We start from the raw sequence: 25,571 nt of genomic DNA on the forward strand, positions 1-25,571 counted from the left end.
TCTTGGCAGCAAAACCCATGAGGATATCGGGAGTGCGGTGGCTCTGAATGTTGGGAACTCACATGTCCCGTCATCCGAAGCGTCATTCAGAGACATGACTCAGGTCACTGTGCACAAGTGCTGTCCTCCCCCAGCCTGGCCCTGCGGGGTCTGACGTCTCTGTGCTCTGATTCCTGAGACAGCCACTCTCTGTTTTTCTTCCTGACCCTTTTTCACCCTCTGTTTCTCCCTCTTTTTCCTCCCTCTTCTCCTCCCACCCTAAGCTAAACCAACTAAACTAACCAACCAACCTAACTAGGTCTGAGCCTCAGGTCATCAGCGTCCATCAAGGAGATAGAGCTGCAGCCTCGATGCCATAAACCACCAACCTCAGCTGGGAACTGAGACATCCTCAGCCCAAAGGCCCTCAGCCCTGGGCAACTGGAAGGAAGAGAAGGTGTCTAGGTCCAGGGAGTGACGTGTGCCAGGGGACAGTGCTCAGTGCTCCTCTCCAAGCAGAGACCAGCTTGCCCTGCCCAGACCCTCTCCATACAAGCCCCACCTCGACCCCCTCCTGGCCGCCTTGGGCTCCCTCAGTGCCCCAGAGGACATAAAAGACAATCACCGTGGTCTCCTCACAGTGTCCTGGGGTGGAGGGTGCAGACCTGCGGAGGGAGGTTTCATTGCAGGCTTCAGTGTGATCTCTGGGGATGACTATCAGATTATCAACTTCTGGGAAAAAGCAGAACCCACTTCCAGAGGGTCTTCAAAGACTAAACTATGAATGCTCAGTGAGCACTACAGGCCAGGGATGGGAGAACAGACAGAGACCTGCCTAGGCCCGCAGCCCTGGGTCAAGGAACCGCTGTGGGGACCATTGTCTTCAGGATTCAAGGCTCCGGAGCCTGGATCCATGGGCCAGGCCATACTGGGCCAGTCTCATGGTGACTCCTGTACTAGTCTGCTCAGGCTGCCGTAACAGAAGACCACAGACTTAAACAGACCAGGCTTAAACAACAGAAATTTATTTTCTCACATTTCTGGAGGCTAGAAGGCCAAGATTAAGGTCCAGCAGGGTCAGTTTCTGGTGAGGACTCTCTTCCTGGCTTGTTGACAGCCGCCTTCTCGCTATGTCCTCACATGATGTTTCCTCAGCGCATGCACAGAGAGACAGAGGGAGAGGGAGGAAGAGAGGGAGAAAGAGCAAGAGCAGGCCCTCTGGTGTCTCTTCATACAAGGACATTAACCCTGTGGGATCAGTGCCCTACTCTTATGACCTCATGTAACCTTAATTACCTCCTTACAGGCCTCATCTCCAAAAACAGTCACGGGGGTGGGGGGTGTTAGGGCTTCAATGTACGAACCGGGGTGGGGGGGACACAGTTCAGCCTACAGAGCTCCCCAGGAACTGATGTTCCATTTCCTCAGTTGGAAGAAGGCCAGGGATTCCCCAGCATCAGTTTCAGTTCTGCTCGTGAAGCATGTCTACTGCTCAGGGTGGGGGCTGGGGCCATAAAGGGGTCAGAGCACCCCGAGTGCCCCTGCCCTGGGAGAAGCCCAGCTGAGAATGGGGAACGTTATGATAGATGAGTTCCTTCCAGATTGAGCTGATGTGTAAACTCAGGAGCTGTGTGCTGGCCCTCAGTCTCGAGAGCTTCATGGGAAGGAGGGGTAGGCCATGGGGCATCATAGACAGCCCTCTGGATGCCCAAGGCATCCTCTCCCCACTTCCTCCTCCATGCAGTGGGGATGATACAGTGGGTGCCAGGCACCTGCACCCTTGTGTGGCACTTGCATGAGCTCATGTTTGTGGAGCCCTGAGAAGTGCAGGGAGAAGCTCTCAGGAGGTGGAGGCAGGAGATTAATCTCCTCACTTTTTCATCGTGCCATGGGAAGCCAGGCCCTGGAATGACAGCCCCAGCTACCATCTGTCTCTCTGGCACTTCAAGGTATTTGTCTCTAAACCTAGACTCTGATAGAGCCACCACGTGTCTTGTGACCAAAATTGGAGACCTGCTGCCCTTGCTGCTGTTGAATGAAGAGCAACTCAGAATGTGTCCTGGAAGGGCAGGGCAGCAGGGTGGATCTAGCAGTTGTCGTGAACCAGAAGGAGAGCCGCTTACCTCAGAAAAGAGGGTGTGGGTGGTGTGTGTGCACGCACATGCGTGTGCTAGAGATGAGGGTTGTAGCCATGAGTCCCTCTAGCAATTGGCTAAGACTCTGGGAGGCTGGAAACATGGCCCAAGCTGACTCTAAGATTCAGCACCTTGGGTCCCATTGTTCCCAAAAGCCTGTTGTCCTCGCCTAGGACAAGGCCCCTGAAAGACTGGACGAGCTAAATGGAGGTGACATGCATTGTGACAGACGTCTGAGCAGCATGTCCCCAGAGACGAAGGCCCTCTGTAGAAGTGTGTATATGAGTGTGCAAATGAGTGTGTGTTGGGGGGGAGGATTGGTTGGTGCTGTAACACTGACCTCCTCCCTCCCCTGTCCCCTGGGAAGGGGTAATCCAAGAAGAAGCTTAAACAGAGACTTATCGCCCTCACTCCCCTGCAGCCAGTTCTCCCAGCCATGGTGGTGGGAGAGGGGCAAGAGGACTCAAGCTTTTGGGAAAGATCACAATATTTTAAAAGTAGATAAAAATTACTTAGCTGGAGGCCACAGATGGGTGTCACGAGTATCCCACATAGTGTTGGCAGACCTAATTTGAGTTACATGAAGCATGCTGGCCCCTCAGTTAACTGAATTGGTCATGGAATATGCTGTTCTCCACAGGATAACATTTGGAAATGTCCATTTCACTCATGCAACAGGTTTCTGTAGAGCCCCAGGCTGTGCCAGGCCAGTGCGGCACTAGAGACGCATCAGTACACAAACAGGACAGAGTCCCGTCCCATGGCGCTTGCACTTAAGCAGGAGGAGACAGACAGTGAGCCACTAACAGAGTCAATCAGTAAATTTCACTGTGTACCACAGGTCAGATAAGTGCCACAGGAAAAAAAAAGACAAAAAGAAAAAGAAGAGGGATGGGCAGTGACAGGGTGGGTGGAGCAGTGTATAATTGTGGTCAGAGAAGGCTCATGGGGAAGGTGACATTTGAGAAAAGACAGAAGAGCAAGAGTAAGCCAGGTGGATATATGGGGTAAGAGGCTTCCAACCAGAAAGAAGAGCCAGTGCAAAGGCCCTGAGGCAGGTAAGTGAGGGCTCATGGATAAAGTTCACGTGGCCAAGAAGGAAGAGTGGAAAGAATATGGATACCCACATGGTGTCCTGGATCAGAGTCTCCACCATGTGATCTTAAAGATGTCCCTTCACTGCCAGGTTCTGCAAGCCACAGGCCTGCCCCAGGCCACGAGGCCAGCACCTCATGAAGACAGGCTTTATCGCACTGGGCTCACCCCACACTCAGTCTCTGGACTTGATTCCAGCTCCCTACATTTCAGTCCTAAAGACTCGGTTTCCAGCAGCTCCTGTGGTGCTCTGCCCTTGTGTCTGCTCTATCTTTCACTTCCCTCAAGGGTCGTGGTCCGCACTCAGCTAGTTACACCCTGCTTGGATGCCTTCGTGCCCCTAGGAAAGGTCTCTTGACTCAGTCCAGCTCCAAGAATCTTTCACTGCAGAACCTGGAAAACACAATCTCATGTCTAGGTTTTTCCTGGACCCAGAGTCGGGGTCACGACCATGCAGCTCTCAGACAGCATTAAATTAGATGATTCATTAGATCCTTTCAAGGTCTCATATTCCAGGATCCTAAGAGAAATCTCTAACAATGTAATATGCTCCTCACCGCCTTAGCAGCTGGTGCAATGGACACATTTTATCCTTTCTGTAAAATGCAAAGTCGTAATTACAATACTTTAGAATCATAACAGTTTTGGATTGCCCTCTGCTACAGGGAAGCAAGGAAGATGTGGGGTTATGTGAATGCTGGCCCCAGGAGAGACCTTGAAACATACCTGCTTGTACAAGCCTCTGCTTTCACATTGGTTTTTTTGTTTTTGTCATTTGACTTGTTCTCATAAAATTAGAATGAAGACCTCAGTTCTCTGACCTTCTGAACAACGTCCAGAAAAACTCATTACTGATTAAAAGAGGCTGTTTTCTCTCAACGCGTTTTCTTCCCCATAGCAACTCTTCACTGTTAACCAAAACCCTCCAAGTACACTTAAACCCACACCTTGTACTGTCATTTGGGCTTCCCGCCTACAGAGATTCTCCCTCCAGTAGGACCGTACTCTCCCTCAGAGAAGGAGAAGAACGTCATAAACCTCTCTGCATCCTCTATGGCACCGAGGAGGGCCTATTACATACCAGGCCCTCAACAGACTTGCTGAACCAACTCTAACCCGTTTCTGAGGTTCCTATCAGAATAGCCCAAATACTTTGTCACTTCTACGAGCCTGAACTCGCAGGCCCCGCTGAAAAATCTTTTCAAGTCCCACAGCAAAGTTGTACAGAGTAAAATTCTTTATGTGGGATTTGTAACTGACGTGTAGCTATGCTGGAAAAGCGAACACCTGCAAAATCTCGAAAAGCAAACATCCGCAAAAGCAAATACCTGAAAAAGTTTCCTTTCTTGCTCCTACTGCAGGTCCGCCATGGTCGGCTAGGGGCGCTGCTTTGCTCTCTGTCATTCACTAAGGAATACAGGCTGACTGCCTCCTTAGTGCTTGGAGCAGTGCTGTTGCTGTGACGGAGTGGGTGGGGTGTATTAGTTTCCTATTGCTGCTGTAATGAGTCACCACAAACTTAAGTGACTGAACGCAACACAAATTTATTGTCCTACAGTTATGGAGGTCAAAGTCTGAAAGGAGTCTCCCTGGGCTGAAATTGAGTTGTTGGCAGGACTGCTTTCCTCCAGAAGGCTCTAGAGGAGAATCTGTTTCCTTCTCTTTCCACCTCTAGAGGCCTCCTGCATTCCTTGGCTCATGGCCCCTTCCTCCATCTTCAGAGCCAGCAGGGTAGCACTTTCAAATCTCTCTCTCTGTTACCTCTGCTTCCAGCCTCACATTTTCTCTCCTTCTGACTCTTCTGCTCACCGCTCATAAGGAATCTTGTGATTACATTGAGCCCCACTTGGAGAATCCAGGATAATCTTCTTAGCTCAAGATCCTTGACTTAACTGCATTTGTAATATCCTTTCTGTCATGTGAGGGAACATATTCACAGGTTCCAGGGATTAAGATGTGGACATCTTTGGGGGCCATTATTCAGCTTCCATACAGAGGGGAGTGGCAGTGTCCAGTCCCACACAGCCTTAAATATACTGCCCAGAATTGTTCACCGTTCACATTTCATTGGTCAATCAAGTCACATGGCCATGCTTAACTTTTATGACACTGGAAGTACAATCTCCCTCATGTATACAGAATGAAGAGGATAAGAATAAACACCCTGAATTCTTCAGGATTAGGATGAAGAGGGGTGCAAAAGGCCTTCACTACTGTGGTAACAGTAAGATAAATCTAAATAAATGAAGAATCATACTTTTCTATTTGGTGAGTGAGTTGTAGATGCAAGGAAGCCCTGATTAACTGAATTTCAGGTAGGGATGAGCCCCTCATGGTTGAACCAAAAGCTCTAGCTGAGGTGAGCCCCTCCCTGGTGCAGGCAGGTGGAATAACAGGCCTGTGCTAGAGGAAGCTGATGTGGGTGGGAGGCAGCCAAGCTTTAAATGACAGTTAGGCTAGGATTAAACCAAAGAAAACAAATATAAGCCTACAGACCCAAGAAGCTGAACCAGTCACAAGCAGAATAAAAATAAAGAAAAATCATACTCAGGGACTTCGTAGTCAAAATGCTGACAACATAGTTAAAGAAAAAATCTTTAAAGAAGCTGGGGGAAAGACATTATATGCACACAAAATTAAAGCTGACATCTCATCAGAAACAATGAAGGCAAGAAGACAGTGGAACAACATCTAAGTGCTGAAAAACACCTGCAACTTAGACTCTATAAACTACCAGAATATCTTATAAAAATTAAGGCCAAATAAAGACACTTTTGGTTAAACAAGAGCTGACAGTCACCTCTAGTAAATTCACACCACAAGAAATGCTAAAGAAGGTCCTCAAGGCTGATAGAAAATGACATCTGATTGAGTTAACAAGAAAGGAAAGACAAATTTCAAACATCAGGAATACAAGGAGGTTATCACTAGCAGTCCTGCAGACATAAAGGATCAACAAAGGTTAATAAAGGGTTGTTGAACAATTTTATGCTAAAAAATATGAGCAAGTTAAATAAAATGGACAAATTCCTTGAAAAACACAACTTAGCAAAACTGACACAGGAAGAAATAGAAAATCTGAAGACCCCCATGTTAAGTTTAAAAATTGAATGTGCGATTAGAAAGCTTTTGCAAAGAAAACTTCAGTCACAGATGGTTTCACTGGTAACATCTATCAAACTTTCTGGGAAGAAAGTATACCAATTGCACACAAACTATTTCAGAGAAGGAGGAGAAAATCATGTCCCAATTTTTTAGTTTTTTGGCCAGCCTAACCCTAATACCAAAACCAGACAAAGACATTACAAAGAGAGAAAACCACAGACCAATATCCCTCATGAACATAGACAGAAACATCCTTAACAAAATATTAGCAAATTGAACACAGAATTTTTTTAAAAAAAGGATAATATAACATGACCAAAACCTGGGAATTTTTCCCAGGAATGTAGGGTTGTTTTATTTTTTTAATATCGATCAATCAATATAATTCATTGCATTATCAGAATAAAAGAGAAAAATTATGTGACCATCTCAGTAGATACAGGAAAAGCATTTTATAAAATTCAACACCTCTTCATGATAAAACTTCTCAGCACACTGGGAATAAAAGGAAACTTTCTCAACTTGATAGAGGGAATTTCAAAAAAACTTACAGCTAGCATCATACATAATGATGAAATAGTGACAGTTTCACCTTAAGATGGAGAGCAATGCAAGGCTGTCCACTCTTACCACTTCAATTCAGCATTGTACTGGAGATCACTATTCACTGGGACCATGGGGGTGGCTGGGGGTGGGGGGGGGGGGAGTGGCGTGTGGAGAAAGAAATACTAGGCATAAAGATTGGAAAGAAAGAATTAAAACTGTCTAGAACTAATAAGTGACTTGAGCAAGGTCTCAGAATACAAGGTCAACATACAAATATAAATTGTACTTCTATACACTAGCAGAAAACAATTGAAAAATTTAAAAAATACCATTGATAGAAAGGATCAGGTTGAGGGAACACTTTAGGGTGTTGGAATTATATTTATGCAGGTAGTAATGCACCATCTGAAAATAAACTTGAGAGAAATTCCATTACAATAGCATAAAAAAGGATAACATACTTAGGGATAAATTTAACCAAGGAGGCAAAAGACTTGTACACTGAAAACTACAAAACATTGCTGAAAAAGTTAAAGAAGATTTAAATAATTGGGAGGGCATCCCATTTTCATGGATTGGAAGACTTAATATTGTTATGATGACAATATTACCCAAAAGCAATATACATAATCAATGCAATCCCTATCAAATCCCAATGGCATTTTTTTACAGAAATAGAAAAATGCATCCTAAAATTGAGATAGAATCTCAAGGGATTCCAAATTGCCATAATAATCTTGAAAATAACAAAGTTGGAGGACGCATGCTTCCTGATTTCAAAACTTACCAAAAAACTACTATAATCTAAACAGTGTGGTACTGGCATGAGAATAGACATATAATCCAATGAAATAGAATAGAAAGTGATAGTCAACAAGGGCCAAGACCATTTAATGTGGAAAGGATAGGCTTTTTGACAAATGTTGTTAGAAAAATTGGATATCCATATGCAAAGGAATGAAGCTGGGCCCTTAACTTATACCATAAACAAAAATTAACTCAAAATGGATTAAAGACCTAAATGTAAGAGCTAAAACTATAAAACATATAGGAAAATCTTCATGACATTGGATTTGGCAATGATTTCTTGGATATGACACCAAAAGCACAGGGAACAACAAAAAATAGATAAATTGGACTTCATGAAAAATTTAAAGTTTTGTGTGCCAAAGAACACTATCAAGAGAATGAAAGAAAATTTACAGAATGAGAGAAAATGTTTGCAGATCATATATGTGATAAGGGTCTAGCATCTAGAATTGTCAAAGAACTTTATAATCCAACAATAAAAAGATAAGAACCCAATTTAAAAATGGGCAAAGACTTGAACAGACATTTCTCCAACAAAGACATACAAATGGTCAATGAGCACGTGAAAAGATGCTCACCATCATTAGTCATTAGAGAAATACAAATCAAAACCAATGAGATATCACTTCATACCCACTAGGATGGTTATAATACTTTAAAAAGAACAACAAACAAGTATTTGAGAGGATATGGAAGAATTGGAACCTTCACACATTGCTGGCAGGAATATAAATTGTGCAGCTGCTGCGGAAAACAGGTTGATGGTTCCTGAAAAAGTTAAACATAGAATTACCAAATGATTCAGCAATTCTACTCTTAGATATATACCCAAAAGAATTGAAAACAAGTATTCAAACAAAAACTTGTACAGGAGTGTTCATAGCAGCACTATCCACAATAGCCAAAAGGTGAAACAGTTCAAATGTCCATCAACTGATAAATGGATAAACAAAATGTGGTTTATCCACACAGTGGAATATTATTCAGTCATAAAAAGGATTGAAGTACTAATACATGCTACAACATGGATGAACCTAAAAATATTATGCTAAGTGAAGGAAGCCAGATGCAAAAGGTCACATATTACCTTATTCTGTTTATATAGAATATCAAGAATAGGTAAATCCGCAGAGACAGAAAGCAGGAGGTGGGGAAATAGAGACTGCTAGTGGATACAGGTTTTTTGGGGGGGATGATGGAAATGCTCCAAATTCAAATAGGGGTAATGGTTGCACAACATGTGCGTATACTAAAAACCATTGAATTGTACTCTTTAAAAGGGGTTTTATTGTATGTAAATTATAATTCAATTTAAAAAGTTCTATGCAACACAGAACTGTACACCAAAAAAGTGCATACTGCCACTATACATCTATTAGAATGGCCAAAATCCAGAACATTGACAACATCGAATGCTGGTGAGGATGTGGAGCCACAGGAACTCTCATTCCTTGCTGGTGGGGATGCAAAATGGTACAGCCACTTTGGAAGACAATTTAACAGTTTCTTACAAAACTAAACATACTCTTACCGTACAATCCAGCATTCTCTTTCCTTGGTATTTACCCAAAGGCATTGAAAACTTATGTCCACACGAAAACTCCACACAGATGTTTATAGCAGCTCTATTGATAATTGCTTAAACTTGGAAGCAGCAAAGATGACTTTCAGTAGGTGAAAAGATAACTAAACTGCGATACTTCCAGACAATGGAATATTATTCAATGCTAAAAAGAAATGAAGGACCAAGCCATGAAAAGACATGGAAGAACCTGAAATGCATATTACCAAGTGAAAGAAGCCAATCTGAAAAGTCTACATAATGTATGATTCCAACTAGATGACATTCTAGAAAAGGTAAAACTATGGAGACAGTAAAAAGACCAGTGGTTGCCAGGAGTTGGGGGACAGGAGGGATGAACAGGTGGAGCGCAGAGTTCTGAAGGCATTAAAAATACTCTATATGATTCCATAATGATGGATACATGTTATTATACATTTATTGAAACCCTGACATCATACTCAAAATAATTAACTTAAGATGGATAAGAAACCCAAATAGAAAAGGGAAACTATAACGCTTCTAGAAGAGAGCATAGGAAAATTTCTTCATGACCTTGAAGTAGGCAGAGATTTCTTAGGCAGAACACAAAAATCACTAATTGTACAAGAAAAATAGTGATCAGAAAAAGGGCATCAAAATTAAAACTCAGCTCATCCAAAGACACTGTTCAGAGATTGAAAAGAATGAACAGCCTGATTAGTAGCAGCCAGCCCCAGCGCCATTTGCTGGCTTCCCACTTTCCTGTTCCAAAGGCTTAGACCTTTCAAAAGACCTTGTCAGCTCCTACCCATCTTTTCTCTCACTTAGATTGATAACATTGACAGATTGTGAAGGATGCATCTGACCCTGACCAATGCAAGAACCGTCCTGTCTAACAATAAAGCCTACAATAACATTTCTGCAAATACCAAACAGCCATGGTTTTCTCAGCCTTCTTTATCATAACCAATTGGCCACAAAGTTCCAAGCAGGAAAGGCCTTAAGAGTCACACTTTGAATGTCACCATGAAATTGACAGTTCTGAAACTGCCTGGCTAATACCTCAACTTGCCCAAGAAGCATCTTCTGTAATATTTTATACTATGAGTACTTAGGTACGTCATATCTGTAGCAGCTCACAAAGCACATTTACGTGAAATTTCACATAAGCTCCACGACACGCAGGAATTATTACCTTCATTTTCAGATGAGCGCATTAAGAGCTCTGAGCATTCTTGTAACCTGTCCTTTTGCCTGTCTCCTAAGGAAAGGCTTGGAGCCCAAACCCAGATCGTCAGCGTCCAGCTCCGCCACCTCCCACCTCACCATGAGGCCTGGCCCCGAGACTGATGGTGGAAATAGCATCAGTCGCTAACTCTGCTTCATCAGCGTGGGGCTGAATTCATGTGCAAAGATGTTTAGCAGAGTTTACAGAACGGTGGTGGAACGAATCAGACATTTTGCCTATCCCAGCATGACCTCAGGTGATGTAAGCAGCCAACATGGAGCCGCTGAAGCCTCTGGGAAACCTACGATTTTGTTTCATAGAAGAAAGCAGCGCTGGGACCTCCAAGGGGGCGCAAGCCAGCCAGATTTTGCTTAAACTGGGGATCCTTTGATCACCAGCTACCAGTGGAGGGGAAGTGAGCAAATTGCCCAGAGACGAATCTCATGAGGCCATTGCTCTGGGTGTTCAGAAAGGAGCTTTAAGATGTTGAAGTCACTGGGTTGCTCTGCAGCATTTTTAGCGGCTGATTGTTTTATGAGCCTTCTAATCGCAGTTTCATTTTAAAATGCCAAAGCCATTGTTAACTAACGGAGACAAGCAATAAAAGTCTCAGACGGCCCCCCTGACCTGAGGCTTTTGGGCCAGGTTTTCTGTGCTGACTCATACACAGGTGAGGGTATGTGCTGGACAGGGGCAAACATGAAACCAGGAAGGAGCTGGCAGAGAGGAGAAAACAGGATGCAGGACCGAGGGGTGAAGGAGCCCAAGAGAGCAAAGAGCTGGACAGATGGCTGGTAAGACAAAACAGGGAGATGCCAGGATTTCAGCCATGGGGCAGGTCTGTGTGACAGGGCTCGTGGTACGTATTTCAGTTTTTCAAAGCCTGTTTATTTTCCATTCAACATGAAGTCTTCCATAACTTGATTCCGTGATGGCACCATGATGTGTTGTATGCCACAAATAGGCAAATAAGACACTAATATTATATTTGAGATATTTCTACTGAGAACAAGAAAACCTTCTCCCCAAATTTCCCCTTGAGAACATCTCTCCCTTTCTCAAATCCACCCATTCCCCATAAAACAACAGCACAAAAACCACGTGATGGATGAAGTCAGAGTAACACATATTTAAAGCGTCACAAATTACTCCAAGGAAGAATGCGCCAGACTTTGCATATGCACAGTAAGAAATGAAATCTACTTGTTTTGAATTTGTTGCACCTAGCTATTCCTGGAAATTACTGCTTTGCTATCATAATTCCTACAAGGTAGAATGTGGTGGAGTCAGTGAGCATTATGAGTCATTTCCAAAAATGCTTTTAAGGGAAGTTCTGCAAATAATACTATTTCTTAAGGAAGAAACAATTTTTTGTTTTCAAGTCACACCAAATAACGTATTGCATTTTGAGTCAGAAATAAGTCTAACCAGAATTTTTTTTTCTTAAGATTGGCACCTGAGCTAACAACTGTTGCCAATCTTTTTTTTTTTTTGCTTTTTCTCCCCAAATCCTCCGGGTACACAGTTGTGTATTTCAGTTGTGGGTCCTTCTAGTTGTGGCACGTGGGAGGCTGCCTCAGCATGGCCTGATGAGCGGTGCCATGTCCATGCCCAGGATCTGAACCAGTGAAACCCTGGGCCGCTGAAGCAGAGCCACTTGGCCATGGGGCCAGCCCTTAATTAATCAGAAACTTGAAAGTACATATTAATAATAGTTCTTGTGGATTGTGTAATAGATATTGAAAACAGCAGTGAAGAAGGCTAACGTGGATGAGTTTCCACTTGGTAACTAGTTGATGCTTTATCATGCCTGTAGTTTGAAAGGCAGGATTTAGGATCCATGAGGAAGATTTTCTTCCATGATATGTGATCCAGCAGCTGCCGTTCCACTGGGGGTTGTAGAATGACTTTTTTTTTTAAAGTCTTTATTTTTTGTTCTAATAAACTTTTTTATTTTAGAATAGTTTTAGATTAACAGAAAAGTTGCAAAGATAGTATACAGAGTTCCCACATACCCCACACCCAGTTTCCCTGATTATCAACTTCTTACATTAATACGGTACATTTGTTAGAATTAATGAACCAATGTTGATATATTATTGCTAACTAAAGTCCCAACCTTATTCAGATTTCCTTAGTTTTGGCTTACTGTCCTTTTTCTGTTCCAGGACCCCATTTAAGATACTGTATTACATTTAGTCCTCATGTCTCCTCAGGCCCCACTTAGCTGTGACAATTTCTCAAACTTTCCTTGTTTTTGATGACCTTGACAGTTTTGAGGAGTGCTGGTAAGTTATTTTGTAGAATGTCGCTCAACTGGGATTTGTCTGAGGTTTTTCTCATTGGACTGGGCTTACTGGGTTTTGGAAGGAAGACTACAGAGGCCAAGGGCTATCCTCATCACACCCTGTCAAGGGTATGTGCTATGCACACGACTTAGCACCACGCATGATAACAGGATGAAGTTTTACCTCACCGGGGAAGCAGGGAGCTCTCTGAAGGATGGGCCAGAATCCGGCCCCCATGTGTGTGTAGAAGAGGTTGTAAAGAGAGGGGTCTGAGGTCCAGACTCCATTACAGAATGAAAACAGTGGAGAAACCTGATGAGGCAGGGGCCTCTGCTCCTGGGAAACCCCAGAGAGTGCTTCCAAGGGGAGAGAAGGTCCCCTGTCCCACTCCCACTCGGTGCTTGATGAGTGGATGCCCAGCAAGGGTTTTGACCGTTCTGCAGGGAAGCCTAGGGGTCCCGTGGCGGGTAGTGTTGGTTCAGGTGGCAGTAATTTATGAAGATGGCTACTTGCTTTGCAGGCAGAGGCTATGTTTAAAACGTGAGCCTGTTTAAGGGAGCCTCCTAAGTAAACGAAGGCACAAGTATCACACAGATATGGCACAAACTGGGCTGGTAGGAGAAACGTGCCTGAGGTTTGAATCCATGGGTTAGAAGCCACAGAGCATGGGGACACCCCAGGCTAACCTGGAAAGGGTTCAGCACAGCTCAGGGCTGCAGGGCCCCAGAAGTCAGGAGCCAGCAGAGGCTGTAATGAAGCTGTCTGCACAGCGCACTGGACGTCAGCCATGCTTCCTCCCCAGTCTCCACTGTGGCTTGGTGATGGAGGGTCAGCATTTCCACACTTCTCTCCTTGCTCACCCTTGTGGACTCTGCCTGGCATGCAGGCCAGAATTCTCTCAGACTATGGGTTTCCACATATGCTCCTGCACGGAAAGTCCCCAGGTTGCTCCAGGATGTCCTCTGCAGTGCCCCATCCTGTCCTCCTTATCACAGCTGCAGTCAGCCTGAGCCACATTCCTCCTGCCTGAGTCACAGCTCCAGGCCACAGGCTGCCTTTCCTCCAGCTTGGCCTAGGAACCAGCCACTGTCCATTCCATCTTGCTGCTTCAAAAATACTACAGATTTATTTTTATTGCCTACATGGAATGGCTATTTATTATCCAAAGAAAATTTTCCATACTGAAGTTATCCCCTTTCCCTTTCTGCATCCTTCTCAGGATCTAGCCTATCCCATCCCTCCTGGGCCCCACTCCTAATTGCAGCATTATTTGTATACTTCTTTTTACCCAGTTTTCCTTAACTATTACAACACCATTTTGATCAAAAGTCTAGCCTGTCCTTTCAGGCTTGGTCCATGCGCTCCCATCCACCAATCGGTGTACTTCTGACCTTTTCCTTGTTGCTCATCAATGTCGTATCTCCTTGACCACCTTACTAACCCCGCTACAGCAAGAGGCTGCCATCCCCATATGAATGGATGGATGAATGAATGAAAAATGAACAAACACGATGATGCCAAATGTCTAAACTAGGTGATCTTAAATTAGTTGAATTGACCAGCAATTTTGAGACCATGTGGATCTTATTTATCTTAAATAATTGGCAGATCCCTGGTGTCATGTCATATGGAATTTTAAGTTTAAAATACGTATAATAGATAATTTGGGGGTAAATTTTATGCTAATTACTAGATTTTAAATAAGCAACAAGGAATGCCAATGATTTCAGAAAATTCTTGGGAGGAAAACTTAAAACTGAAATATTCTCTTCATGGCCATTGACATTTTTACCCACAAATGATAGTGACACTGCCTAGTTAGTCCCACAGCATGACTTCGGTCCGGGGATACTTGTTCTGAGCACAACCCTCTCACTTTTAAGAATTAGTGTGTAAATATTGAGTGCCCATTGTGTATCAGGGAAGATGAGTTGTAATTTCTCGTCATTTCCCCCTATAACAAGGAAATATCCCCTAGTGTATTCACTCCTATCATCTCCATGGTCTAGTCCACAAATGCTTACCCAGCTCTACCATATGCAGATGCTGCTTGGTGTCAGGCCCCTGCGTTTGAGTATCTCAGCCTGGTTACCATACCAGGCAGCAAACGTGGAGCCAGGTCTCCGTGGGAGCGCTCGGGTTGGGGGGTGGCAGGGGGCGGGATTCAGGGACAGGGAAGGGAGCGAGAAGCTTCCTGGAGGAGGTAACTGCTAAGCTCAGTGCTGAGGGATGAGGGAGCTCACCAAGCGATAGGACACAGAGAACTAGCTTGCCGCGCTGTGGGAAACAAAATGTTGTGTTGGACACGACTTATTTGAAAGGAGACGTTAGGCCAGAAATTTAAGTGGGAATTGAGAAGCTCTCTTCCCTATCCAGGACGATGCTCTGAGGACGGTGAAGCCCGGATGCAAAGTCTCAGTCCCTTCATCAGGATCTGCTCAAGAAGCCTGGGGAATGGGGATTCCAGAGAAGCAGGGCTCGTCCTCCCGGACACCATGCTCCTTCCCAGCAGCCTCGTGACCAGCATGGACCACGACTCCTATGCAGCCTGCGGCAGACTGCCAAACATCCTTGAGCCTCAGTTTCCTTCATGGTTAAAGTCAGAGCAATGATGCGCCCCTACTGGGAGCTGTTTCTTCGGGCTCCTCTCCCAGCTTTTGTAAAACGCAAGTGCTGCGAGGCAAAATGCTTAAATGAGCTTATGCCGGTCTCAGCATCATGTACATGGTGACAAGGGAGAGTTGGCCCACGGAGAGGCAGTGTGTGGACAGAATGGCATTGGACCCCTCCTTAAAGAAGGGACCTGCATGGCGAGAGGTACAGGGCACTTGCGGTGGGACTGTCAGGCAACAGGGCCTGCCTGAGAGTTCTTCTTCTGGCTTGCCAGTCCCCATTTACTCTGATTTAAAAGACAAAACAAAAACTATAGTTTCTGGAGTGGTGGGTCATAAATCTTCAGAAATGGAAGGCATCTCACCACTATTGCTCTCACCCTCCCTCCCCTGATTTAATCAAGACAATTTCTGTTCCTTTCCATTAGATTCAATGACTCAGAAGAGAACAAGACAATTGTTTCGGTAAATATCACATCTGGCAAAGGCATTGAGCCTCTTTGGTCTAGCTGTTGATTTTCACTCAAATTATTTATGAAGCATGAAAGATGTGCAAGCCTAACTGCTGGAGTGGTAATGCCAGTAAAAGGTAGTTTAAGTTCAATGTGTCCACCTAAACTTCTCCTGTAGAGAAAGTGTACTGGTCAGGGTTCTCCAGAGACCCAGAACTAATAGGATGTGTGTGTATGTATAGAAAGAGATTTATTTTACGGAATTGGCTCATGTGATTGTGGAGTTGCAAGACGGAAACATCAAGAGCAAGCCAGCAGGGAATCCAGGGAAGAGCTGATGTTTCAGCTTGAGTCTAAAGGCAGCCTGGGGGCAGAATTTCCTCATTTTAGGGAGACCTCACTCTTTTTCTCTTAAGGCCGTCAACTGATTGTATGAGGCCCACCCATGTTATGGAGAATAATCTGCTTTATCCAAAGTCTATTTCTACCCCAAATCTGCTCCCTTCTCCAAAGGAGACAAGTAATAACTCCTTGGCATGACTCGTTTCACATCCTTTATTATTGATTTTTTTGTTACTACAAAAATAGAGTTCACGTATGGCTTTGTAATTTTTTTAATTCACTTAGCAATACACCATACATGTCTTTTCATGTTTAAATCTGGCTTTCTGTATAGTATTTTTTTTTCTATTCACTTAAATTAGAGAAAAAGTATAAAGAAGGAAAATAAATAAATAAAAGATGTTTTACAAATGAAAGATAAACCTTGCTGTAGGCCTAGGAAATCAGCTTTTTGAGAGTGTCCACGTTGTCCAGCCCCATTTTCCCTGGAAGGGCCTGGCCCGGACACTGTGACCACGACGGGCTGCCTTTGCTCCTGCAGACTCAGTGAGCACCCAGAAGTCCCCACTTACACCTTCCATTCCTAGAGGGCTCTGTCTTGCCTTCCTCCTTCGCTCCTGTAGCCATGGTTGCCTCTGAGGCTGAACCAAAAGCTGTTGGCCCTCTGTCACACTATAAGCAAAGAAATGGCAGTGTAGAATTTCAGAGAAATTCCTAACAAGTGGGCAGAAATCCTTAGGTTATTGTTTCTTTACATAACCTTCCAGACAGGCAAGCAAGGAGTTTGGGGGAATTGTACCAATGTGTACTTTTGGAACACCTCATTTTCAGGATCTGATGTTGTCTCTGAAGGGACTTTTTCTTTGACAAGACCAGAAACTCAGTCATCTTTATCTCTGGTTAGCAGTTTCCTCCCCAGTTGTCATTAGGGGAGATATCAGTCACCCAGCCTCGGTTGGGTCTCTGAAAACAGCCCTTGCACTATCCCATATCACAACACCCCAGGCCATGCCCTTCTGCATTCACGCTGGAAAGATCTGAGGCTCCGAGTCACCCGGACTGGTGGAGGTGACTCATCTTCCTGACCCTGCGTGGAGGAGAGTGGCGTGTTTGGTGCACACTGTGTGCCTGTCAGCAGTCGGCATCCTGTTGGCCAGGAAAACACTGCCTCTTCCCGGGACAGGCTTTGTCTGCCGCTGGCACAGATGCACCAGTGGACAGAGGCCACGGAGTCATGGAAGAAAACCAGGCTGAATCCACGGGTTCTGTGTTTGCAGTGGGAAGAGCGATGCCCCATTTTCCCACCAACTCTGACACCAAAACAAGCAGACAACTTGCCCCTTTTTTGTTTTTGAGGGTTTTATGGCCCATCATTACAGGAAATAAACAATGGTAGCATACAGGATGAATACCAAGGAGGGTACAAGCAACACTGATTTTGAAGAGGTCGGGGGGTGGTTTCTTTCCCCTCCTCCTCTCCCTCTTATTCTGGAGGAGCTCATTCATCGAGTCCTTGACTATCCATCCCATGACTCCTCTCTTCCCCTAGCCGCAGTCAGATTGCTTATTTACTTAGCTAGTTATTTGCTCCTTCCCTTGCTCCATAAAAAAGTTGAGCCAGCTTATAAAAATACACAGAATAAAGGCTGGAATAAATGACCAAGATAAGCAATGAAGAACACAAGAAAGTAGTTGATAGAGCCAGCAATAAGATAAGCACACAGAAATGTCTGTCGTTTGATGTTGCTCAGTTACTACAAATGGACTGGAAATTTGGATCTAAGAGTCCTAGAAGCCAAAAAAAAAAAAAAAAAATAGAGAGAGAGAATAATCAGGCAAAAGGTACACGTCAGCAAGTCAGGAAAAGATCCACCTCGCTAAAGAAGAGACCAGAGGGAGGTGGGGGATGGCAGTCCATACTTGCTGGGCATGTGGGCCAGGCACTGAGTTAAATGCTCTTCCAACATTTCCTCATTTGATCCTGGCAACCGGTAGGGTGCATACTATTATGATGCTCATGTGACAGAATAGGAAACTAACTGAGAGTCAGTTAGTAACGTGTCCAAGACCAGAGAGTTAGTCAACTGTAGAAATGAGATTCTATTCCAGCCTATCAGGCTCCAGGTCTGGGTGACTCTGCAGGACAGTAAGGGGCGCTAGGGGGATATTTCTGCAACAGATGCAATAGCGATGTTTGTAGGGCTGTGTCTCCTCACTTCTTTCAATGCAATTCCCTAATATAGGCACAAAAGCATAAATGCAGTTGAAACTCAGGGAAAGCAATTCCTTGAACCAAAAGTTTGTCTATGTTCTTAGTTCTCTGATGATCTAATTTCCTTCTCTGTGTGGATGTATAAATACAGACATGCACTGCATGATCGCGTTTCAGTCAACAATGGACCACACGCAAGACGGTGGTCCCATAAGATTAGCACTATATAGCCTAGGTTTGTAGTAGGCAACAACGTTTAGGTTTGTGTAAGTACACTCTATGATGTTCACACAAACACAAAGTCACCTAACAATGCATTTCTCAGAACATATCCCGGTCGTTAAGTGACACATGACTGTATTGCAGATTCTGCCAGGAAATAGATCAACAGGTATTTTCTCAAACCATAGTCAGTCGTTCTACTGCATCTCAAACTCACTCCAGTACCATTTATTTACACGCCAAGAGAAACTTGAAGCTGATGACTTTGGTCTCTCCACTCCCACGCCTACCTCTACATAGGAAATACTCTCACAGCCATCCAAGACCATGGAATACCCAATGAAGACCTCTACTAAGAACACCTAAAGTACAACTTCACCTGCCTTGTGGTTCTTTTCTTCCAACCTACTCCCTATGAAATGAATTAAGAATTGGGTATTCCCTCTATTCAAGACCTCATCCCGTTCAGGCAGCATTTCTCAAACTTTCAGCATCCACAGCCACTTCAAGACCTCCAATTTTAGGTAAAAATTCATCACAATTTTTAGGAATGAAAACATCATATTCTTTTAAAAATCTTTTTATTATGGAGAAATTCAAATGCATATGAAAGTAGAATAGAATAATGAACCTCTATGTACTCATCACTCAGTTTCAACAATTGTTGACTCTTGGCCAGTCTTGTTTCAACACTACTCCCATCTACTTCCTCTTTCCCATGTTATCCTGAAGCAAATCCCAGATATCATATCATTCCATCCACAAATATTTCAGTGTGTGTCTCTAAAAGATATGAATCCTTTCCTTCAACATTATAAGACCACTATCACAACTGAAAGTATTCATGAGTTCCTAAATATCAAATTTCCAATTGTCTCAAAAATTTTTGTGTTTTTGTTTGAATCAGGATCCAAATAAGGCCCACACATTCCTATTCAATACATTATTTTAAATAACACTAATTATTTCGTGCAGTTTTTTAATGTTCTGTGCTTTTTTTTTTTGGCTGAGGAAGATTGGTCCTGAGCTAAGCTCTGTTGCCAATCTTCCTCTTTTTGCTTGAGGAAGATTGTCCCCGAGCTAACATCTGTGCCAATCTTCCTCCACTTTGTATCCGGGATGCCGCCACAGCATGACTTGACAAGTGGTGTATAGGTCAATGCCTGGGATCCAAACCCATGAACCCTGGGCTGCTGAAGTAGAGTACACGAACTGAACCACCATGCCACCAGGCCAGCCCCTATTTCATGCGTTTTTAAGAGAACATCATTTTCAATCTCTTCCCAAGATATCTGTCCTGTCTATTCTGTCCTATTTGGTCAGGTTTCTTTCCTCCATACTCCACCAGTTTCTTTCTTTACTCTTTACTTTTTACTAAGTTAAGCACTGCCAACTCACAGATGTCTCTTCCCAGTGGCCACGGACTCAGAAATGAGAGATTTTTCATTGAAAACACTTTTGTCCCAATTACAAAACCTATTCAAAATCTGGATGGATGCATGCTTTAACTTGGGAGATAAGGGAAAAATGGGTCCCCCTCATCCACATGGACTGCCCCCAGCTCTGGAAAGCATTTGTCCAATATGACAGGTAGTTCCAAATTATGCCCAACAATAGACTGCTCTCCACCTCTTAAAGTGAAGACATGGATCAGATATTGAAAAAGGGTAAGAACCCACTCAGAGCAGACGAGACCTCAGTTTGAGCTTATGAAAACAATCTAATTCCTCAGCTAACTGGTTTCTCTTTTAAGGGGCTGTTTATCCTTTGGATACCAGAGGCCAATGCCAGAATTGACAAGGCATCTGAGACAAATCACCAGTGGACATGCCGTGATGGGCAAAGTCAAGTTCTCGCCCAAAGCTGTGGGAAGGCCCTCTGATGGCAGAGGGGAAAGCAGAGGGGTGGGGAACAGATGACCAGAAAGAGCAGTTGGGAGGACACCGAAATGTCCAGGCAGGAGACGATGTGCTCCTGAATTTGGGTAGGAAGAGGACCAGGTGGAGGGGGAAGGATCAACATCAGCGAAGGAGAGGTGACTTGGGGACCAACTGAACGTGGGGGGTACAGATGGAAGAGGGAGGAATCTTCAGTGACATTCATATTTCCAACACCAGTGCTGGGATGCTGTGTAAAAAGGAATCCTAAATACACACACACTCACGAAAGGGCCCCCCTTCCAAATTGCCCAGGGCCCTGGGATGGAAAGAGCCGGTTGATCTGTGAGTTAGAAAACACCGCATGTGAAATATCCTCTTTGTAGTTACAGCAAGGGTTCTCAACATGGACTGCACGTTAGAATCATCTAAGGTGTTTAAAAAGTACTACGCCCAGGCCCCAGCTCAGGCCAGTTGAATCAGAATCCCTGGGTCTTCTTATACCTCGTCCCACCATCCCCCCCCAACAGAGGTGATGCTAATGTGCAGCCAGGGCTGAGAACTGCTGGGCCAGGCATGGACAGCAAGGGCTATTTCAGCAGAAAACTACCTGCCTATTCCAAAACCTGTAGGAGGACCCCTTTTGGAACTGTTCACAGCTGGAAGCTTTGTTTGGCTCAGCTTGGACCCCTGTTGCTTGGGGTGAGAACAACGACCTGACCTTCGGAACACAGCTCTCCGGCAAAAAGAGGCTGGCAAGGAAGGCCTGGCAGGGGGACAGGAAAGAAGGGAGCCAGGTGTCCGGCACACGTGCTTCCCCTCTGCCTGGGGAAGGCAGCGGTTCTCACACTCCTGCACGTCACATTCACACTGGGATGGCTCTCAAATGCAGACGCCTGGGCCGCAGTCCTGTGTTGGTCAGAGGTCTAGGTGTGTGGCCCTGGAATCTGCATTTTTATGGGTCCCAGGTGACTGTGACAGAGCATTCACGGCACATACACCCCCAGAAAACCATGAGAGGCCTGCAGAAGCAAGTCTGTGGGCCTCCGCAGGGGACATGTGCAGGGCAGGGCTTCTCTTTCATCCCGGACCCTGGCCCAGGAGAGTCTGAATAGGCGGGTCTGAGGTAGTGCCCAGCACTCAGCATTAGAAATGATTCTGGGGCTCTATCCAACTAAGGGGACTTCATGGAAAAAAAGTGGACCTGCCCCAAGTTTTCATTGTATAACAGAAGGTGGAAGCGAAGCAGGAAGGGCCCTTGGCTCACTTACTCCCTGTTTCCACCAAAAGGGAAACTGGGGGGTTTTCCGGGGCTGACTGCTGGCAGGAAGTGCGGGAGCATGAGCGCGAACCCAAGGAACAGCCTCTGGACTTTCCGAGAACTTCAGTTTCAGCAGCGGCTTTCAAAGTTAGGTCCCTGGACCAGCAATATCAGCATCATTTAATAGAAATGCAAGTTCTTGGACTCCCACCCCAGATCTACTGGCTCAGACTCTCTGGGCGTGGGGCCCCCAATCTGTTACAACAGGGCCTCTGGTGATTGCAATGTTGTTCGGGTTTGAGGATCCCTGTGCCACAGGTTCAAATGCTTCAGTGCTCCTGGGCTTAGCAAAGTTCCCACCTCTCCTGGCCATTCCCTCAGTCCCTCTTCACAGAGGAAGGGAGGAGAGCCACACAGCACCCCTCCCACTCTCACCACCCAGTACTGGGAAGGTGCTGACTGACAGGGGCTGCTGCGCCAGCAGGAAAGGAAGCCAGATTCCGGGCAGCTGCCACCTGCCCAGCAGGCTGTTCTCCCAGCTGACACTGCTTTGTTTTCCTTTTCCCGGTGCCTGGAGAGGGGTGCAGGAGGGGCTTTCCCTCCAAGAGAAAGGGCACCTGGGTGCCTAAACCCCCAAAGCAGAGGTGGCTCTGGCTCAGAAGCCTCGGGGTCTGGTTCCACTGTCCTCCCCAGAGAAATACAGAAAATAGGTTCAGAGGAACTCGGGACACATCTCCACACTCCTTCTCCTGGTCCAGGAGTGCTTCCTCTTCTCAGGGGATGGGGAAGCAGGCTTCGGTCAGAGGGGCAGCATCCTGTACCAGGACACAAGCCCTTCTTGGAAGGGGTGTCGACGTTTGTACCCCACACCTCCAGAAACGAGGCCAGGGCTGGTGATGCAGTCAGCTCGGCTGCTAAGACGAAATGCCACAGACCGAGTGGCTTAAATCCAGCTGTCTATCTCGGTTCTGGAGGCTGGTTCAGAGGCCGAGGCACAGGGCAAGGACCGGCCCAGTGCGACAGGGCGAGTCACTCAGCTCTTTCTTCTCCAGCCCCAAGTCTGGATCTCGTCCAAGCATTCTGATCAAAGAGAAAGATTAACACGCTCGAAAGAGTGAGTCACGGGGATCCGGAATAATCCAGCCCTGTTGTCAGGATCCATTGTTGAGTCTTCAAATGTGTTATAAGAGAGTTCGGAGCTTTGAAGCAAAAATTCGGGGACTTACTTGGGTTACATTAAAAGCACAATTTTATATTTTCTTGTCAAATAACTTTACTTGAGGCAACAAATGAAATATAATTTAATTCAACAGGAAATATCACACTTAGAGGGAAAACATAGAAAAAAAAAAAAGCAAAACCTTAAATTAAAGCCAAACATTCTTTCCAAGGCATGGCACTGACATTTCCAGATTGACAGCAGAATGAGTTTGTTTCCATGAAACAGAATCATGAGTCCAAAGTCTGCCTTTGAAACAGTTTTCCACTTCGTCTCCGTTTCTCAAGGCTCAGGGTACAATGCTTGTGGCCTTTCTCAGGGCTAGGTAGCCAGTGACAACATCAGACGGCAGCCTCCGAATGTAAGAAAACTCTTCAATGGTGCTGAACCGCAGCTTGCTCTGGGGGTCAGTGTAGTTGGCCTGGATGAGAAACAGGCAGAGGGAAGGGCAGAAAGCTGTTGTTGGTGGCGATGTTTTAAGTGCAAGTCTAACATTTTTTTCTGTTTTACCGAAAGTGAAATATTTCTTCATCATGCTTTACTCTACCACCAAGAACACTAAATTGCTCACTTGGGCAAAGACTCGTTCATCTTCCCAGACTTGAGAAATACTTCAGGGTGTGGACGGGAGGAAGAGGCATAACCACTGTCAGACACTAGGACCGTTCTGGTTGGTGCCTCAAGGTCTGCAAGGAACAGATCCCAAACTGAATCCATGATGATCCTCCCTCCCTGATCCCTGCCTTCAAACTCCTACCTGCTCCAAACAAATGTTCCAGATCTGTTCCCCAAGGCAGGGAGCGGCCCCTCCATGCGGGCTGGGCACACCCGCCCCTCCCAGCTACTGTCCACTGACTCCAAATGCACTCCTCCCCTGCTCTTCCATGCCCTCCTCATGCCACTTCCTTGGCTCCCTGGGTGACACTGCAGTGCTGGGCAGGCCACCCACTCTTCCACTGGAAGGGACTGCCATCCTAACTTCAGCCATGGTCATTTACACCTTGCAATTCTGATCATGTCATTGCTCAGCGTGAAACCTCTCAATGGCTCCTCTCTGTTCTCAGGACAAAGGCCAAGTCCTCAGCATGGCTCCTCAGACCCTACAAGCAAGTCGGCGCCCTTCTCCTTCCCAAGCCTCTTCCTTAGCCACATGTCCCCACTCGCTGGTTCCAACTGCCCTGGCTCTCAGTACCCGCTCCTGTCATGCCCCATTCTCCTTTTCCTCAGGAGCGGTCCCCACCCTGGCCCACTCTGCTCAGAATCACTTGCTCATCCTTCAGGACTCAGCCTCCAAAGTCCTATCATCAAGGAAGCCTTATGCACTCCCCTCCAGGAGGTCAGGACCCCATCTCCACTTGCACTTCACCACACCTCTCTCCTGGGGAATGCTTATCTCTGTTGCTTGTACGTTTATCATCTGCCTGACTCTCACTCAGGTCTAGGCTGTGAGGCTCCAGGAGGCAGGAAGCCTGTGGTTTGCTTATCACTGTGTCCTGGCTCCTAGTGCAGTGCAGAGCGCCCAGAGGGCCTTCAGTCAGTGCTGTACAACCAATGATGAAGGAAGGAAGGAACAAACAAACGGCCGATCAGGACAATCACAGAAAAGAGCGTTTGTTTCCCATTGACATATCTAAATTCTCTTTTGGTCTGTTTTCCCCATGTACAAAGTGGAGAAGATAATCTACTTACTATATACCTCAAGGCACATGGCTTCTATAGATTTTGAAACAGAAAACATGAGGGTGAGTCATTTGGAACTCCTTTGGAAAAATTATACAAGATGCCTTTAAAGTCTAGACAGATAAGGTCCAATTACTCAAGTGTGGACTGTCTGCCCCAGTGCTGACGATCTCTGCGTGGACCGAGGCTCGCAGCAACGCTGTGACTCAACAAGGGGGGCTCGGCTCCGTGAAGAAGCGACAGGCTGAAGGGAACTGAGTCAGAGCTGTCTCATACTCTAAAACTTCTTCAGTCCTGCCACTGGGGATCTCCCTGAGCCATTTCGTGTCTGCATGTCAGGAAAATGAGATTATTCCTAAAAGCTAAGACTAATTAAAGCTCTCTATAAAATACAACTTTGATCCTTTGGCTTAATCTAGATATTGCCTTTCTGTACCACATTTCTTTTAATGACTGTAATATAATGGAAGGCTTAAAGAGAAAAACAGCCAAGTCCCTTTTAAGGGCTCCTGGCCATGAGGCAGTTAGATGAACAGCTGGCAGGGGGAGGCTGCCCTGCCGCTGTGAGCAGGGTGCAGGCATGTGCATCTGGCTTTGATCATCTGGCCTCCATATATGAACCAGCCCCGGCCCGGCTCCATTTCTGTGGCCGCCTCACTCCCACCACCAAACTGTGCTGAGCTGGCCCGCCCAAGTTCAGACCTCAGTGCCAAGGCTGCTGAATAAATAATGCAGAACACAGAGATACTGTGGCACCAACAAAAAGGTCACCAACAAAAACTTGCACAGATGGACCTGACCGGTGTGCTGAACAGAAGGAGGATGCCGAGTGACAGCCCAGAGTCGAACAAGTGAAGAATTGTCCTCCTGCAGTCTGCCCTCCTCCAGGTTCTGCCCCTGGACCCTGAACGAACCAAAGGCCACTTTCCCGGAGGGCAGCAGCGAACAGCTCCAAGGCCTCCTGG

At 45.6% G+C, this 25,571-nt stretch overlaps 1 protein-coding gene across 4 annotated transcripts in view; it reads right to left on the reverse strand.

Moving 5' to 3' along the window:
- Positions 1-4,731: 4,731 nt before the first annotated feature.
- Positions 4,732-25,571, reverse strand: part of INO80C (INO80 complex subunit C) — a 41,357-nt gene continuing 20,517 nt past the window's right edge. For 2 of the 4 annotated variants that reach the window (XM_008535071.2, XM_070629935.1), the window contains one exon: positions 22,992-23,347. In XM_008535071.2, the coding sequence (XP_008533293.2) occupies positions 23,216-23,347 (132 nt within the window). In that variant the 3' untranslated portion in view covers positions 22,992-23,215. Of the gene's footprint in view, positions 8,439-22,991; positions 23,348-23,497; positions 23,613-25,571 lie in introns of those variants that run through there. The other 2 variants (XR_011542679.1, XM_070629933.1) reach the window with 2 other exon arrangements.

This window comes from Equus przewalskii, chromosome 7, assembly GCF_037783145.1.
Source record: "Equus przewalskii isolate Varuska chromosome 7, EquPr2, whole genome shotgun sequence".
Lineage (NCBI taxonomy): Eukaryota > Metazoa > Chordata > Mammalia > Perissodactyla > Equidae > Equus > Equus przewalskii.